Here is a 20,041-nt window from a genome sequence, read left to right on the forward strand (position 1 = left end):
TTTAAAACATAAATCTATTCATTTTTGAAAATGAATACAAACCAAAAAAAATCTAAGGGAGGAGTGGAGAAACTTCGACTCAAAAGAAATGCTGAGTTGAAGGCATTAGCTAACGACCCAAAACAAAAATAGGACATTTTTCGAATGCAGTGAGAGCTATTTTTTTATGTTTTAGGCCACTTTCCAAAATTTGCCCACTAGGTTGGTGCCTATCCAGTCTGCCCCTGCCTGTGAGTTCAATGCAAGCATGAAAAATACATTCATTACGTAATAGTACAATGCATTTGAATGGCAATCACTAAACTATTTCAACGTTTGAATATTTGATATGCAATATGCCTATATATTACATCGAACTTGACTCAGAGTCATATGAGATTATTAATCATAATTTATTTAAAATATATATGTTACCGTAAAAGTCCAACTACTAAATTTTATTATTTAATGTTAGGTTTTACTGCTTTTACTCATTAAATTCTGAAATTCTTAAATTTATTCGGGCTTTCACTAAACACGTTGTGTACATTTTAGGATATACAAATTGTCTGATTAATCAGTAAAAACTGATTGACTGTAAAGGCATGCAAATCTTAATCGTGTCAAATTTAATATACCCGTATAATATCTGATGGCTGTCAATCGATCGAACACCGTATTAATTTTCCACCACCAATGGTGTTTGACTTGAGTAGCTGTTGCGTTTCGATAATTTCCATACAGATCAGGAAACATGGCGTTGGTGCAATTCATTTCGATCGCTCTGCAACACACACCTCGTGTCATCGTCAATGTAAATTTTTTATTATTTTTAACTCGACTATGCGGTTCAAGAAGTCTCCCATAGTATTCGAAATATGTATTTATTTAAATAGATATAATTATTGCAGACATTAAAACAATTATTTCTCTCTTGTCCAACCCCGGTCTGCACTTCGATTTAAGTTGACAACGCACTATGCAGTTGGTGAAATAATACAGTAAAGCATAAATTAATATATAGTCGACTCTCAATAATTCGAAGTAGACGGGACTGTGGAAAAATTCGAATTACCGAGAGTTTGAATTATTGAGAAGTTCGAAAAAACAAGAGAGCAAAAAAAAAAAAAAATTCGTATTACTGAGTTAAAAAGAAAAAAATTTTGTTTTTTATTATTGTTCATAATTATTAATTATTTCGGTAAAATAGGTGGTATTAGTCATTTATTATTTTTAAAATGTAAATTTTAACTATATAATAATTATACTAAGTAAATTAAATTACTATTAAAAAAAATTATTATTTTTTGAAGAAATCTGTAATGATTTTCTGCTTCATTGAATTTAGTTTCATTTTTTCAATAGTATTTTTTGAATTTGATGTACTCATCACAAGAACTTTACAACTTACCAAACGAAATTAAAATAAAACTACATTCGGCTGACGGCTATCGAAGAGATAAATTACAAATAGTAACGATTAAGAAATAAAACGATTAAGTTCTCACAATATTAATTCTATAGTTATCGTAAATAATAAGCTAAATTTCTATACGATTGTGTAATAAATTATTAACAAAATTACTGAATATACTTTGAATTGCCGATCGTTGAACAGATGATACTTCGAATTGTCACGTATTAGTGGAAGGCCATATAACTCCGAAAAATAAATTGATGGAACGTATTAATTCCGGAACGTATTTATCCGGACCATATTTCTCCAAAACATATTAATCCGGACCGTATATCGCCGAAATCAAAAATTTGAAAACCGTATTTGCCCGGACCATAAATTGCCGGAAAGAAAAAAATAATTTGAAAACCGTATTTGTCCAGAACGTATAATTCCGGAAAGTAAAATCCTGGGGTCCATAGTTTATAGTCAATATGTTCGAGAGTATTGTAAATTTTCTATATCAAACCCGTTAAAAATCGATTGTATGAAGTCTAAGCCTTAAGGTTGGCAGTAACACCAGTGGCGGATTTAAGGAAGGGGCCAGAGGGAGCTTTATATAATCCATTTGAATTATTGTAAAATAGCAGACTTTTGTGATGTTCCGAATACATTACAGTATTTTAAATAACTTTTACATGTATTCTAAGTACAGCATAAAGATATAGAATACTTTTTTTAAAGTTTAATCTTATATTCTATATAATTACATTATTAATTTACCGTATAAATCGCATTTGTTCTGAAATTTAATAAACCTAATATATTGATGATTTCCTAGTTCTCCAATACTTGGTTCAATGATATCCATTTTGCAAACCAGTAATTTTATTTTTTAAGTTTGCCATTTTTCACGTTAAATGAATTCCAAATGAAAGAGTTAATTTACTATTTTAATGCACCTACACAAATAGAATAATATCGTTTCCTATTATCATGAGATATAATTTTTTCAAACAAGTTAACCTTTTAGTATTTATAGCAAAAAAATTATTCATAAGTGCACTCTTTAACCTCGTTTTCGGTTTATGAATGCAATGGGCTACTACAAAAATATTCTACTATATTGTATAATAATTTCAACAGACAAAGATATCTAACAAGGATATTATTATTTATTATTATCTTTAGTTATCTAAGTTAAAGACGACTCACTAGCGCCTAAAAACTGTTTAGTATAAGCAATTTAAAATACATTCCGGAATAATACGGTTCGGATGAATACGTTCCGGGAAAATATGGGTTTCGAAGTTTTGATTCCGGCGAAATACGGTCCGGATAAATACGTTCCGTAACTTTTATGTTTCGGGAAAATATGGTTTATATACTTTAGATTCTGGCGAGATACGGTCCGGATAAATACGTTCCGAGATTATACGGTCCAGACATATACTTTCCGGATTGTTATAGCCCTCCGATTTCCCAAAATTTAATTTTGAATTACCGTTCTTAAATGCATTGTTTTTTTCGAATTACCGTGTGATTTTCAAAGAACCAAGCATTTACTTTGAATTACCGAAGGTTTCGAATTATCGAAGGTTTGAATTATCGAGAGTCGACTGCAGTGTTTTCTGATTATTATCATAATTCAGAACAAACTCCATAATTAACTCCAATTAATACAATTTGTACACGTATACCAGGGTGATATAATATAGAGGTTTATAAGTTATAATATCATACACCGAATGGTGTTTTTTTTTTTTTTGCAATAACTATTTAAAAGTAGAGGATCAGAGATACGAAACGATATTATACGCAAATCGTAAAAATCGTTTACTAGATCATAACTAAGTGTATAAAGAAATATAAATCTTCTAAAGAGGCATTTTACCCCGCACAGTAGTTAAGTAAATGATATTATTAGCTCACTCGGCCCGCGTGATTTTTGGGGGACAATCGTGTGGCGATTGACCAGGAAACACATCTGTGTATATTTGCATTGAATACGGGAAATATATTTGCATCGTTTTGCAAAAATTTATCGAACGCACCAAGTCGTTGATCCGCATGTCGTAATAATCGTGACTGAATATCAATAAGACGTCTTCGATGCCGCGAGCTTGCGACAAGCTGCTGATGGTTTCGGCCAGATAGTTGATACGAGTGTGTACCTGGAAAGCAAACGTAAATGTATCCTGTATTACTGAAATGACCAACTTGCGGATCACGAGCTACAGTGACTCTTGTCATTGCAAGATGTGGCTCACGCTTTTATTTATATAACTAAAATTAATTTCTTATATTTTTATTATTATGAATTTAAATTTTTAAGTATAAATGTATAAAAAAAAATATCAAATTGTATAAAATGTGTATATAAACATTTTGGCTTTTAGTATTATTGTATTTATCCGTGTTGCTCGCGAACTTATTTTAGTCGGCCATCTTTGCTCTATTAAAACGTTATTTATTATTCATTATTATTATTATTATTATTATTATTATTATTACTATTTTAATAATAATTATTATATTATATAAGTATACCAACAATGGGCAGTTTTAAGTAACTATATGGCCTGCTTTTAGACTTTTAAAATCAAGGGGGCCAGAGAGCATTAATAACAAAAAGTTATTATTATTTAAGTTAAATAAACACGTAAAATGTTCTCAAAATTTTATCGAAAACTTGTATTTAAAACTATAGGGTACAAAATTTTTATATAATATAATAAGTGGTGATACCCACTCATGCCCTCTAAAAATCTTATCTTTGGGTCTCAAGCTTTATTTTTTATTTGTAATGTTGTGTACTAGTTTATACTAGTTTGTATAACTTATACCCACTTGGGTTCTTCAGAGCCTCAGTCCGCTCCTATGTGTATTTATACTCACCTATCCTTCCGTTACCACACTAATGACAAAACAAATATCCAGGTGAAATATAAACAGAATACCAAACATACCATAGTTATATACTAAATTGTAAACTGCACATACTTGTATCAATACGATTAAAGAATTGTTGTTTAACGGACCATATACGTCTAGATTGCGTATCGTTTGCTCGTAGTTCAGTCGTTCAACGATCCTTTTCAACAATCGTACGTTGTCAAAACTCGGACCTCCGGTTATGCCCTCGCCGCCGTCAATTATTGAACAATTGGTGATTTTTAATTTTTGATTTCGGTAGAACAGCTAATTCGTAAAACAGTTTATGATGGTAAATATTATATAATAAAATATTTCTTTTCAAAAATAATACATCTATGGACAGTACCAAGTATAATTCAACGTTTTATGTTCTATACACTTACAATATCGTATTCGTCGTGTATAACAAACTCAATAATCATAATTGTCATGTGAATTCATATATAACATATTTTAATACGAATATATAAACGGAACGAAATGAGAAGGAGTTTTGATTGAGGCTGCCCTGAGCGTAAGAACTCTTTTTTGGAAATTTATTTCACACATGCTTTTTGCCTGCTGTAATGCTTATGTCTTTTTGCAATTTTAACTTCAAAAAAAAAATATAAAATTAATTTAAATGAATTAAAAATTATAAATTCACACTTATTTACTGTTAAAAAAATATAACTGTATAGAAAACTCTACGTTTAAGTATAATAATAATATTAATAATATTAATAATATTTTCGGCAAATAAAATGTCACTTACGAAAATAACATAAGAATGATCTATTTTATTTATTTATTTTTTTGTAGGTTAAGAAATACAAGACTAAGTGCTATTTAAATGCTTTAAAAATCAATGGAAAAAGCATGGAGAATGCGGGAACCATAACGCTTTTTACTAATTTTTTTTTTTATAAGCAAATGACGTCCACCTACATTTTTTTCCAGCTCGAGCGTAACGACATACAGCACAGCACATGTATTGCATTTGACTGAATAGTAACAAAATGCATTATGTTTATGACCGATAGTAAATAAAACTACGCGTATTACTAATTTCACCAAATAACTATAATCAGTTAAAATTTAAATAAGAAAACAGTCAGAGTACACATACTTGTATACTCTAACTGTTATCTTATTTAAATTCTTAAATCTTATTGGACTGTTATCTCCTCTTGTATTTATAGTTCTATACACCTACCTCTTGCTATTTAGGAGGACGTAGTACTCGCATGTGTAGTCTCCGTCATACACATGTACGACATAGCAAATTTTCTTGCATCAGTTTCAATAGTGTGCTGTTAATTATAACAGTAGAGTGAATTGACTTATTATACAATTTAAAAGCAAGATTATTATCTAAGGCCCCACGTAGCCTTTTATTTATATTATTATTTTTAAGTAAGTTATGATTTTTTTGAAACTGTATATTTTAAAAAGGTCGATATCTACCATATCGGATATTTTCTTGATTCGGTGTCTTTCGATTGGACTGTTCAGACGGTACCTACGGTTATTTATCGTACACCGTACGGCAACCCCACGGTACCGTACTCGGTTTTCAGTCTCATTCGTATTGGTAGAATCATAGACGAAAAATGACGCACTATCGATCAAAATATCAAATCGTTTCAACGTAGTGTATTTAAATACATTGCCACAATAAACCGAATTGGTTTTTCTACCGTACGAACAAAAACGATTTGCTGTGACAAAACCGAATGACAAAATTGATCTAATCGGTAATTTTACCGATTACAGTATAATAGGTACTGTATCGTCTGAGTATACGCATTTAAATTATATTAACACTGGTTTATATGGTAAAATCACCGATACGGCAAAACCGCCGATTCGGGATTGTATGAACAGGCTCCTAGGCTATAAAAAAGATAAAAATTAAAAACGGGACGTACTTGAGATATCCCCGGTAATGGCGATAATTCATAATAGAAACAGCCGGAGATAAATGATCGAAATTTGCCGAATACATATAAAAGGCTCCGAAATCATTGTTACCTCTTTTCAATATACCCTCATCACGCCGTATTTTAAGCTCTAAAGAACTGAATACAACGGAGAAGGAGAGCTGTGTGATTAAAATCCCTACATAATATAACATATTCATTGCATTTTATTTTGAGTGTATGTGTGTGTGTGTGAAGTGGTGAACAAATATAATGGTTTAATTTGCAAATTATGGCAATATCGATCATGAATTTGCAGTTTATTTAATGCATTCACGGTGAATATTTTGTTTTTATTTCCTCAAACCAAACATTTGTTTTATTTGAAAAAATATATTCCTGCTCACTCATTATCACTCACTGATTCATTATCACATAATCGACACCGCTAAAGCTATGAGTATGAAATACTACATGTGAAATACTTCAAATGGTATTTATAAAGAGGTTTGACATGAATAAAATATAAATAATACTAATACAATTATCTAAAGGTAATTTCTACCTTCAGTATAAGAACAGATAAAAAAAAAGTAAAACACTAAAAAATGAGCTTTTATGATATAAGGTATGGTAATAATCTGTTAAGACTATACCCCAGCCAAGACTGTTTCGTGCGACGTTGGGTAGTTTAATTAGTTTACATATCTTAATGTTAAATTTAATTTCGTCTTTCATGGTAAAAATGTAATATGCCATAATAGGCGTACAGCCATAAAACGTTCGCATAACTCGTTATCGTGATCTATTATTCGCACGAAATAAAAAAAGAACGAGAAGTTTTAATTACCATCAACGAAAGAAATAAAGTACTTAATACTACAGAGTTAAGCGTGCTCAGATTTCAATGGAATTCGTTATCGTGATCCATCTCATGTGATACTTTTAGGTATAAAATACCGACGAGAATTATTGATTGATATTGCAATTTAAACTTCAAACTTTCAAAGTAATTAAATAAATTGTGGGTTAGTTATAAATACTTGTAATTTTTTGAATAACTTTTTACCGCACAAGATATTGAAGTTATGTGATATGAAAAACAATATAAATTATAGTTTTATCGTTAAAATTTAGTTGTATAATTATAAAATCTGAAATCAATGATAGTATAAATCGTAATAAATAATTAAATCGTCACATTCAAAAAATGTTTCCTAGTGAAAATTATAATAGCATTTATATGGGTAGAATACGATTCCGTACGTTTGTTCTTTTTGGCAACACGATTGCGTACGTTTAAGCTATGGTTTCCTAGAAAAGCGGTGCCGTTATCTAGCGGCCGTAATATAGCGTTGGGTGACGTCACCCATACGTTTTCTATAAATAACATCGGAGTAGGTTACCTAGAGTACGTTGAGTGTCACCGTAACGTCAAATAGCGGTGCTGTCAATTGCATGACGGCCGTCATAGCGGTGATAAACAGTCATACGTTTTTTCGCGTGTAGCGGTGTACTTTTATTTAATAAAATGAGTGGGAACGCGACTTGAACGAGCGAAAATGATGAACTATTAATTGATTTTGTAAAAGATAATGAAGCTTTATACAATATAAAATATAAAGAGTATAGACAAGCCCAGATGACGCATTAAAATTTTAAATGCACCCTTAGTATCATGATATTTGAACATCACACTTTCCTCCGAACGATTTTTTCGTCTTCTGATGACTCTTCATCCTCCAAACATACCAATAATGCTATGTCCAGATTGTCCATTTTCCACCAGTGCACGACCTACCGCTCGAGTGAGTACTGTTTAATTACGATTGAACGCGGTCGCACCACTTTCTAGGAAACCACAGTTTGGTCACCACACGGTGACGTCTATACAGACGGCTGTAAAATGACGACCGTAACAACCGTAAAATGGCGGCTGCTAAATAATGGCACCGCTTTTCTAGGAAACCATAGCTTCATAGATAATAAAAATAAATAAACATGATTGCGTATGAAATTGTATGCAGCGTTGTCAAATTTACTAATTTCACTAATAATAGTAAAATATTTAGAGATAAAAAAAAATCAAAAATCAAAATCAACAAAAAAAAAAAACAAACAATAAATAATATAAATAATAGACATAAACAATAAATATATACTAACAGTTCTAATAAATATAACAGTTCTATAATAGTTCATAAAAAAAATTAATAATAAAAGAATAAATAAAATGAGGATAGCTAAATAAAGGAAAAGTAATTAATAAACAAATAAAATCGACAGTTTTTATTTGAATGAAATTATTGTTATTAAATTATTTGAAAATACTTAAATTTTGATTCCTTGACATCTATAACTTACTACATACTTTAACTGAAACTTGGAAAATACTGTGTAATATAACGGAAATGACGGAATTTTGTTATATCTGATATATTTGATATCATTGACAATAAACGTGGGCAATAAAAGCAATATAACAATAAGTAATTACTAACTTTTTTTAAGTTCTCATATAGGCATGTGGTATACACCAATACCGGTATGAAATTGGCATCAACGTTTAAAACTAAGATATTTATAAAAATTAAACGATCGCACCATTTATGTTGAATTTTCATACTGTATAGAGAGTTTACGAAAAACTTTCGGACTCCTTTTCTTCCTCATCTTTTCACTAAAATAAAATCACATCACGACTTCACCAATAGGTTTCTCATACGATAATCGATTTAGCGTTAGTTATTTATAAATATTAAAGTAATATATTATAATTGTTAGCTCTAAACTTTTTTCATTATAATATCACTGAACCTGATTTTACCACAGTTTTAGAAGCTTAAAATTAAATCAATGTCTAATCATCAATGTGTTATTAAAACGCTTGTAAATAATAATACACAATACATACCTCTTGCGTCTCTAAAGTGCATTCGATTATGTTTTTCGATTTCTGCATGCCGATATGTAAATCCAATAATTTTGACCAGCTTTTATGATATTGCGTGATGATAAATATTATCAATATCACACCGTATACCAAAGTCCAACGACGTAAACACCGAGTGGCTATCCGTTTCATTACTCTGCATAATAGGATTAAGTGATTAAGTTCGTCTGCTGTCTATTAAAATAATAATTTTTTTTTTAATTTAACTAAACAGGATTTGCTAATGGAACGATTATTCCCCCCCCCATCTTCTCAATCCAATAAAATTTATAAAATTCAATGAAAATATTAGGTTAACAACTAAACTAGGAACGGATTTAATTTATTTATGTTCATCTAAAAAATTGTTTAAATTCATTTCCGAAGGTTGTATTTAATTATCTTTAAATAACATATAAAAATTCCGACTGATATGTAATGCAAATAATTAAAAAACAAAACCAGACGACCCATTACATACAATATAAGTAAATAAGTAAATGTAAGTAAGCAGTTTTGATCGGACATGGCATGAACGCGGTGGACAAAATTATAGCTGTACGCTATTGTGAACGTTTTAAACGACCAACCATTGAGCATGGAAAACTATATTAAAAGTAATTATATATTTTGTTTTGTCGGAGGGAATAATTAATTAAATCAAATATTTATGTTTGATTCCATTTCAGTTTTATTTATAATCTATATCTTTATAATTCATATAATTATATAATCCATATGTAATTTAATTATTTTTAACTTATCTAATGTAGTATATTTCTAGTTACAATTTTATAGCTGTATGATACTAATACTTTCTTTACGGTGAACAAAATAATAATTTGTATTGTGATGAACTGAATTTACGATTTTTAATACATCGAGAAATATAAACAATTCAGAAAAACTTGATAGACAAACTTGGAATTCGATACATATATGTATATGGTCATAGGCGTGCGCAGAGGGTATGCAGGATATGCAACTGCATACCCTAAACATAGAGCCTTCTTTCTAAAATTACAAAAAATTAATAAAAATTATGACATATTTGGTCTTATGTATATTATGTGAATTTGTATTACATTATGATTTTTATTATATTTTTATATTCAGTCCTAGACAGTTTAATTTATTTTTGAAACACAAATCATATGTTATAATAACAATTTAATGTGTTAATGAAATTAAGAAGTACAATAATTCAAGCGAGATTAAATAGCTATCAACTACAGAACAAGAAATGGCTATAAATTAAAATCCCGAAAACATTATTGGTGATATTAAGAACTCAACTGTACACAGAATCGTTTTATGATTAATTTTGATTATTTATTAATTTTGTTTTTCATTTAAGTATATAATTACGTTTTTATTTATTTACCCTATTTAAACGTATTACTCAAACAATTTCATGTGTTATGTATTTAATTTTTTTTTTCGTAATTTATTTTAAATTTTAATTATGAAGACAGTTATAATGATTAAGAAATGGCTATTCAGTCACTTTTTTCAGGAAAAAAACTAAAATTTTAAATTAAATAGTCATTAAGACCAGAATTTCGAACGCTTAAATTAACTTTCAGTTTTAGGGGGGGGGACTTGATAGTGGTAGCCTTTTGCATACCCTGAAAAAGAGGTCTACGCACGCCTATGTATATGGTAGTAGTAAGAACAAAAAAAGGGTTATTTTTGAATACGTAATGATGAGGCCACACAGAACGCTACACTACGTATGCTATGTATATACTATGTATACTATGTTTGCTTTGTACGCTATGTTTACAATACGGTGTGACAACACAGAACACGTTAAGTATACTACGTACGATATTTATTACTATAATCACACTGAACAGTTCAGTTCAGACTAATTCAGAATCAGCCATGTTCAAGATCTTGTCAGGTAGGTTACCTTCGGAAAGTGATAGTAGTGATGATGAAGCTTTGTTATTGTTTTCGTTAAATAATAATAATAAGCAAAAAAGGAAATGGGTCCATGAAGTAAACATGAAACGTAAAAAGTTTGGTGAATTTCAATTTCATTTAAAACAACTACGAAAAGATGAATTCAAATTTAAAGAATATTTTTGTATGAGTATTAAACAATTTGATTAACTTTTCATATCACATTTTTATATCACAAGACACCCTGTATTCAATTTCCAATATCGAAACGAGCAACGAACATGCCTGTCGAAACCAGTACGTTGCATGTCGCAACACATCGATCAAAAAATAACCACAAATCAAACACTCGGCGACGCGTAGCAACGTAGCTAAAAACAAAACGTAGCGTACACTATTCTGTGGGGTCACTTACGTCTTCAAGATAGAAAACTATTTTTTATTCGCATAGCGAATATCGCAAACATAGCACGCGTAGGGTTCTGTGTGTCCTCAGCATAATACTAATAATTATAGGACTAGGATTATTATCCTAGTAGATTATAAATCCTATTGGATTTATATGCAATGGTATATTTTTTTTTGCAATTTATTCTTATTGCTTTTATCAGTAATTTCTATGAATCACTTTATTATAGGGAAAATTTTTGTTTTTTTTTTGTTTTATATGTTTTTCCATATTATTTATAAAATTATTATTATTGCATTTTTTAAAGTTGAAATTTTTATTTTTGAAAAATGCAAGTTTTAAGTACATTTCGTTACACGAAGTTTCATTGTATGACAGTATGTATTTCAGACGCTATATAAAAATAATCAAATGTAATTTTTATCATAACGTTGTACACTCGAATGGCTGAAGATTACCTATTATGTGACTAATAACTGTGCTAGATAAAATTATTATACTGTTAAAAGTTAGTATGCGTTTTTACATAGTTAATAACCATTGTTTATATATTGTGTGTAGTATGTAAGTTACCGTATTGTCTGTGAACTGTATTCGTTACGTTTATAAAAATATAGAATACCAAGAATTCAAATGTTCAGTACAACATTTCTATAAATTTCGGAAGAATTTTCTAGCACAGTTTTTAAAACCATAAAAAAAACATAATTTTGTATTACAAGTGATCAAGATATTTCAACAAATAAGCTATTTTAAGTAATTTTACATTTAAGAAAATGTAAAACACCATTTAATTGTTTCATGTAATATATTTTAATAGTATTAATTAAATATTAATATTAATAGTTCAATAATTCTTAATTTTGCTTTTTTAATTATAATTAAAATAATTATGTTATTGTCTATTAAATTTTGATAAATTTGCAATTAAAAAAAAAAATAAATAAAGTATGATAGAATGAATATATCATATGAAATTAAATTCAAAATTAAAAGTATTATGAAATGATAAATTCAAATCAAATTGTTTTAGTTGTTATTGTATAATTGCATTATCACTGATGATAATGTATAGGTATAATGTCGAAATCTATATTTAAACCAGATATTTTCTGAAATAACATAACTAGCTTCGGTTCGACCTCTGGAATTTATTATTGTGCTATGTTCTAATTATGTTTAATACTCAAGTATGAAAGAATTATTCATGATTACTTTTTCGTTTATAATTTAAGCATCACACTTAATTTAAAATATATTTCTTTAAATATCTACGTAATAGGCATGTCGATAATGATAATAAATATAATGAACAACTTACTTAGTAAAGTATACAATCCTACATGAGTACATTATGCATTGAAAATTTAATATACCTGAGACATATTATCACTATTCAATTTAGTATTCTAATTATTTAAATATATTTTTTTTAAAATTTACAAAATTTACAACAGAACACCAAAAATTATAAATATTATTATGTAAACATCTAATATACATATATATATATTAAAGTACTAAGTATTAAATTAAAGTAGATGTACACCGGTAGGTATCATATTTTTAAGTGTGTATAAATATTTTCATACATAGCCAAATTATATGTATAACGTTTATCTATTGCGTTGTGTTATCGCAATAATTTGTAAACTAAATTATTTCATGATTGGATTACATTTTCAAATCAATATATATCCAATAATAAAAAAAACACAAGTCACAAGGGTCAAGTGAGTCACAGGGGTGGGTGACTGATATAGAAAGTTTGTTTTTTATTAAATTTAAAAACGATTTTCTACTGACTTTGAAAAATAATTCTGAGCGAAGAAAACCCGGTGAATCATTCTATTATACACCAAAATAGTATATATTCCCATGTTTCTATAGATAATGGCCCAGGGATCTAATCTAATATAAAATAAAACCACCAAATCCAAACCCCACGTCGAAGTCCCATCGCTTAATCATGAGCAACTAAAGACAGTCCACGAACAAATTCCTTATCAATTATCGTATTGTAATTTCTTATAATATATATATATATATATATATATATACTCGTATATCAAATAATCTAATATTATACATGACAAAATATTGTCAAAATAAACATACAAACCACAGAACATTATATAAACATAAAAAAAAATAATAATTATATTGTTTTCTAAATAATAAAAATAATAATAATAAGTATATAAATGTAGTTAGCATAATTAGCATAATATTAATAGAATATTATAGGTTTTGTTTTCCTTATGCATAGTCGTACTGTGAATCAATATGGACATAAGCAGACCCATCTTTTTCGTTCAAGTTAATTATTATTTGTTTTCTTACGTTTAATGTTGGATTATTTAATCGTTGTATTTCTGGTATTTTTAAACGAAATTTTTTAGTTTGAAAAAATATCAACTGTTTTTTATATTCGTTCTTGATTTGCATTCTTATTTAATCAAACAGGAATATTAGATTCTTGTTCATAAAGCATTTTTAAATTTCTGTCTAGGGATAAATTAATTTTATGTCAATCATTCAATTTACCTGCTTGTGACACAAAAATTAAAACAATGCGCCAACATAAATTGAATTTTTTACTAAATTATTTTATTGCAATATGCGCACTCAAACATTATATCGTCGCCTCAGTTCAAGACTGCAATAACACAAAAAAAACTAATTTTGAGATATAAACGCCTCAGTTCAAGACAGCAATAACTCAAAAATATTCAGAATTGAGATATCTACATAATATTATTTGCAAAATTACGACGATTTCGATTCTATAACACAATAACTTTTAGTTGTATTATTCACTTCTAGAGGTCGTTTATTTCATTCTAGAAGCAGTAGTTTCATAATTTGAGTTATTGCAGTCTTGAACTGAGCCGTCGATATGATATTTGATAAGAAATTATGATATGATAATTAATAATGAATTTGACTATCTCTAGACGCTCGTTTCTTCATCAAGACACCATGTTAAAGAAATAATAATAAAAAAAACCTCATTTATACGTGTACCACATATTATGTACCTATATTTTGTTAAATACGCAAATAAAAAAAAAAATAATAAAATATTTGTATTTTGAGTTTTAGAAAAAAAAAAATCTCATATAATAATCATAATTTAATGACTTAAATGTTATCGATTTATTAATAACAATTATAATAATTAATAAATATAATACTGAAATAACTATGAAGTTTATAAGTCCCTAAAATTAATATTTCAAAAATAAAAAAATTATATTGTTTACTAATTTTTCTTTTAGAAATATTTGAATAATTCAATTAATTTAATTAAAATTCGTTTTTCTTTAAAAGTACTTATGAAATAATATTGCAACTTTTCGATATTTTTTTTTATTGACTATAAAGAAAACCTGAATTGTGTATAATTTTCGAGCCTAATAAATTTAATGCATTTTTAACTACACACATTATGCAATTCTTGTGCTTTTGGTCGAATTTTGTAAAAAGTTGTACAAAATACTTGTAAAAAAATTATTGCTTTGTTTTTTTTCGATCATTTTGCATTGAAATAAAACGTACTTACATATTTTGAGTAACAATACAATTTTATTGAAAACTAGTATCTTTTATATCTTGCCGTAATTTTGTAATTTTTCTTAATTATTTGGAAAACTTTTTAAGTACTATACGAACACAAAAAAATAATTCTAATTAAAACACTAACTAGAAATATTTTTTTTATCAAAACCATTGATCGGAGCAATCTTTCTAGTTGAATTCGTGTAAAAAATGTCCAAAGTGTGTATCGCTGCACTCTGGAGCGCCTTAATGGCTTGACGGGGACGCTGTTCAGCCAACCGTTTTCTGTAAACCATTGTAGATTTTTTTAGTTTTATTAATTTTTATCTAAAAAAAAGTTTATCTTATTTATCTATCGGTTATATCAATGGCACCATGAGATAGTGAAATAACCTGAAAAAAAACTTTGAAAACCGCTGGTGTAGACAAACACAAAAAATAAAAAATAACTAGTTAGTTCTATATTATTGAGAGAATAATACGAGTATCTCAAATGTATGACAATACATTAATGATTATTATATATATATGTTTAATATACTCGTATCCATGACAATGATATTATATGAGAGTAAATTACTTACTATTATTAGAGTAGGTAATTTTTAATTCGCATATAATATTGTTTACATCACCATGTTGTATAACTCCAACAATGTTGGAGATAAATAAATTAGCTTTTAAAAATAAAAAAATTTATTCACTAATTATTAAAAAAAAGTAATAAATTGACCAAAAAATATTCAAATTGCTATAATTTAGGTTTTTTTTTAATTTAAAAAATAAATTCAACTACTACAATTTATTAAATATTCCAAAGAATTAAAAAAAAAAAAATGTGTGCATGCACAAATTTACTGAACAGAAAAACAAATCTGTAGTTATATAAGCTAGTAAAAGTAACAGAATTTAATTATGTGTTTATGCATGGATATTTATTGTTTTCACTTATCGTTATCATAAGAAGAAGTACTTGAAATGTTTCAGAAAATTAGTTTTAAAGTAATTGACAAATAAAGTGATAGATAATATTATTATATTATTATTAGATTATAATTGTATTAATTTATTTCTCCAAAATATATTCTGCACTAGATTAAATACGTATTTTATTATTTAGTTAAAATCCTGGGTATAATTATATTTTTTAACAGTACTAAAACCCAAATTATATCCAAAAAACTGGATGTAATAACTACAATTTTTTTTACGGGGCATGAATTAAATTTAAGAAAAAATAATGTACAAATTGTATACATCTTAGGATTTTTTTGAAATCCTTCTAAAATTAATATTGTAAATTATAGTGTATTTGTTACATCAAGATCATGGTCTTTAATATTTATATCTTTAATTTATTTAACATCAAAAAACATGTTCATACAAATCACAATTTATGTATGGTCATGCAAAAATGTTACCTACATTCTATGAGTTAAAGAAAAAAATATTATTACATAGTACGCTTAACATAAAATAGTTTTAAATACCATTTATATATGCATATTGTTTATTTCAATACCTTGTAATTGAACTATTGACAAAAATCATGAATGTACTATGAATATTTTAAATATATACGGAACTAAAATATTAAATAATGAATCGGTGATTTTCTATATTTTTATCTCTCTATATCAATGTCTTCTCCATATTACATTCCTGATGAATAAATAATTAAGTCATGTGAGTTAAATTAAATGTTTTACGAAAACAAAATATAGCTTTTTAACAATAAAAATAGTCTAGATTTTACTACCATCGGTAGCATAAATAATAAAATAGTGTATGCTATTGTGTACTTATTAAATTAATTTTTTTCTTTATTTATCACTTGAATAAGCGGTTTCTAGTTTAATAAGTTTTTATGATGTAGGTTTACTAAATAACGTCTTTCTTTAGTTTGTTATTAAGCTTTATACTTCATAGTTATCTTAAGTAGTCAATATCATTAATTTGCTATGGAATATTTTATTTTACATTACACAATTTCTTATAATATAAATTATCGATATTTTAATGGATTACACACTAGGCCAGTGGTGCCCAACCTTCGGCTAGCGAACCAAATATGGCTCGCGAAGGTATTCTATGTGGCCTGTTACAAATTTTAAATTAAAATAAAATATTTAAAAAAAAAAGTTATATTATTATATAAAGTACGATTTTTATATTAATTTATTAATTTTATTAATAAGAATATTTTTAAATTGATATTTTACGATTTAATATAGATGTGAGCCATTTACTGAAAATAACATACTGATCAAATTAATGTGAACCGGCAGCTTGTACTTCAATCTGTAATCTTTTCAATAATCAACAAAATATATGAAAATAAGTTCAATACGTATCCATATTTATATTGTACACGAACTACGTGTAATAAAATAATATTATTAGATTAATATTGACCTTATTCGTACTTTGATATTTTATTTGATGGCCCGCTATTGTATTATGTTATACAATTATTGTATATTTTATGCTAAAGTAGCTAGTCGAGAAAGAAAGGTTGGACATCACTGCACTAGGTAATTCGATTGCATGCGTTATTGCTGAAAATTAAACATAAGGTTCTTTATGGGTTGTCTTCATGAAGGAAAATGAGACGTACGTTCGATAGCGTTTGGTCGCACCAAATCATGCATGCTTCATTTTGATCATTCAATCGTGATTTTCAACTTTAATTTAATATTATTTTTCCCATGTAATTCCAATGTATTTCCGTCTTTGCAATACCGATGTACAATTTAAATTCCACGATTGCCTCGTGTTTATTTACGTTCATTCAATCAACTAAAATGTTTTCACTATTATGAGCTGTACTTAAGTATCTATATATTTACTGCTTTAACATTTTGAACTCTTCTAGGTAACTACAAAGGGTCATAAATGTCGCCTAGAATTGATTACTATCTGGTCTTTTTGAATTTAAAGGATGGACTTATTGTCACTTTTAAATTTTGTTCGTTGCTATTTCTTACTGTTTTTTTTACTATTATTTCCTCTTCCTCGTATAGTGCAGAAATAACACATGCGGCTTAATATCATCGAACACTTCCATATTGAAAAAAAAAAACAAAACGAAATTTAATGTTCAATATAAAATTAACAACAGTCATCCTTTAATGAGCGGTACAGCAGTACTAACTTAGTATGTAACAAAACACAAAGAATTTAATTGTTTAAATTCGAACAGCATTTGATACGCTTTTTATATTTGAAAAACGCATACAAATCGTCTAGTGTGAAAGCGGAGCGCGATTCTGAAACGCCGACGCGCGCATACAAATCACTTAGCGTGGAAGCCACTTTAAAGTAAATTTCAAAATAAAAAAACTACATTGGTCAGTGTTAAGTGAACTGAATGAATATCATATGAAATAAATTAGGGTTGTTTAAAATATGTTTCATATTTATATCAAGATATGATGATGTGTCGAAATTGAGTTGTTATTTATAAAATTTTAAATCACATTAAGTAAAAAACAATTTAATTTAATAAATATCAACTAAATTTTTCTCATTCAGTAAGGTGAAATAATTGACAACTGACTAAATAATTATCATGACCTTACATTTCACTATTAAATAATTACAATTCACAAATTAATTTAATGAATGTATTATATATATTTTTATTACATAAAAGATTATTTACAAGAATCGGTCGATTTGTTGCTGTATAAATGCTCATAAATACTGATTAAAAATTATTTAAAGGATTATTAATCAATTTTATTCATCTTAATATCTATTTTTTTAAAAAATGAATACTTGCTGTTTTAATTTTCTTATATTTCTTTAATTTGACTACACGAAAAATTATTGAATGTTTTTAACATTATTTTATATTAACATTAGCTATAAAAATATGAATTCTTTAAACATAAAAAAACATATAAATTAGATATTAAAACATAAAAAAAATGATCGATAAAAAACATTTTTATAACCTCAACCATGATTTTTCTATATAAGTAATGATATATACTTTATAAAGTACATTTCTCTGGCACCACAATGTTGAAAAATCCATAATTTTTTTACGATATTAACTTTACCATAATTTGTACCACTAATTTCAGAATTTGTACCAACGAATTTCTCATGGAAAAATCGATTTCTCTCTACGGGTGCCAGGGAAACGTTTCCCTGGCATCCGAAATCATACATAATGAACAATTCCACATTTTTTTTTTTTCGACTTTAATTGTATCATAATTTGTACCAATTTGTATCTACTCATTTCAGAATTTGTATCAACGAATTTCCTACGGAAAAAATAATAAAAATATTTTCGGGAGGGCCTACTATGGACAGAGTTAAATTGCCACTGCTATCAAAGTATTACTAACAAGACACAGTAGGTACTTATCTAAATTTCGCTTACAGAATATCCCAAAACTATTTGACAAAGACAATAAAAATTGTCTCAACTGATCACATAATTTACATATTTCCTATATTAAGTATAATCCTGTATTTATAAACAAAGGATATATGATGTGGTACTTGAATATAATATGTATATAAATATCTACTGGACTATTTCTATAATAAAATATACTTTGAATAAAATGTTCTCTTATTATAAAATTATAATTTATTTATTTATTATACGAGTATAATTAACTCTTAAAGTTCTCAATTTATGGTTCAATGCTTATTATTAAGAGTTAATTTTTTTTTTTTTTATTAATTAAATCTTAATAATAAGCATTGAATGATAAATTGAGAACTTTAAAACATTTTAATGAACTATTAAAGTATAATTAAATAAAATAAATAAAACCAGGTTAAAATCATTTTTACCTATTTTTTTTATAAAATTATTTTTAAATAAGCATAGAGCACTATTAAAATATAACAAACGTTTAAAATAATTTTTAAGTTTTTTGAAACTTTTTTTTCTTTTGGGGGGGGGGCTGTAGCCCACTAGGCCTCCCCTATATACGCCACTGGTAGATAATAATAAACATTATAGATATTGTATAATATTAAGACTATGAGAT

General features: G+C 27.4%; 2 protein-coding genes across 11 annotated transcripts in view; one reads left to right on the top strand and one right to left on the bottom strand.

Annotated features, from left to right (window-relative positions):
- LOC112693800 (alpha-1,6-mannosyl-glycoprotein 2-beta-N-acetylglucosaminyltransferase-like) overlaps positions 1–20,041 on the bottom strand; it is a 64,015-nt gene that overhangs the window by 42,525 nt on the left and 1,449 nt on the right. Inside the window, exons 1-6 of one of the 9 annotated variants that reach the window (XM_025569014.1) lie at positions 15,608–15,743; positions 15,169–15,308; positions 9,128–9,340; positions 4,379–4,576; positions 3,308–3,549; positions 618–763 (exon numbers count right to left, since the gene is read on the bottom strand). In XM_025569014.1, the coding sequence (XP_025424799.1) occupies positions 618–763; positions 3,308–3,549; positions 4,379–4,576; positions 9,128–9,340; positions 15,169–15,195 (826 nt within the window). In that variant the 5' untranslated portion in view covers positions 15,196–15,308; positions 15,608–15,743. Of the gene's footprint in view, positions 1–617; positions 764–3,307; positions 3,550–4,378; positions 4,577–9,127; positions 9,341–9,626; positions 9,714–12,783; positions 12,899–15,168; positions 15,309–15,607; positions 15,744–20,041 lie in introns of those variants that run through there. The other 8 variants (XM_025569018.1, XM_025569011.1, XM_025569016.1 and 5 more) reach the window with 8 other exon arrangements.
- The window catches only part of LOC112693801 (protein SERAC1), a 43,157-nt gene continuing 27,730 nt past the window's right edge, over positions 4,615–20,041 (top strand). The window contains exon 1 of one of the 2 annotated variants that reach the window (XM_025569023.1): positions 4,615–4,826. The gene's annotated coding sequence lies outside the window, so the exon portion shown is untranslated. Of the gene's footprint in view, positions 4,827–9,673; positions 9,763–20,041 lie in introns of those variants that run through there. The other variant, XM_025569022.1, reaches the window with a different exon arrangement.

This window comes from Sipha flava, unplaced genomic scaffold (genome assembly GCF_003268045.1).
Source record: "Sipha flava isolate LNK unplaced genomic scaffold, YSA_version1 117_pilon_pilon, whole genome shotgun sequence".
Classification (NCBI taxonomy): Eukaryota; Metazoa; Arthropoda; class Insecta; order Hemiptera; family Aphididae; genus Sipha; species Sipha flava.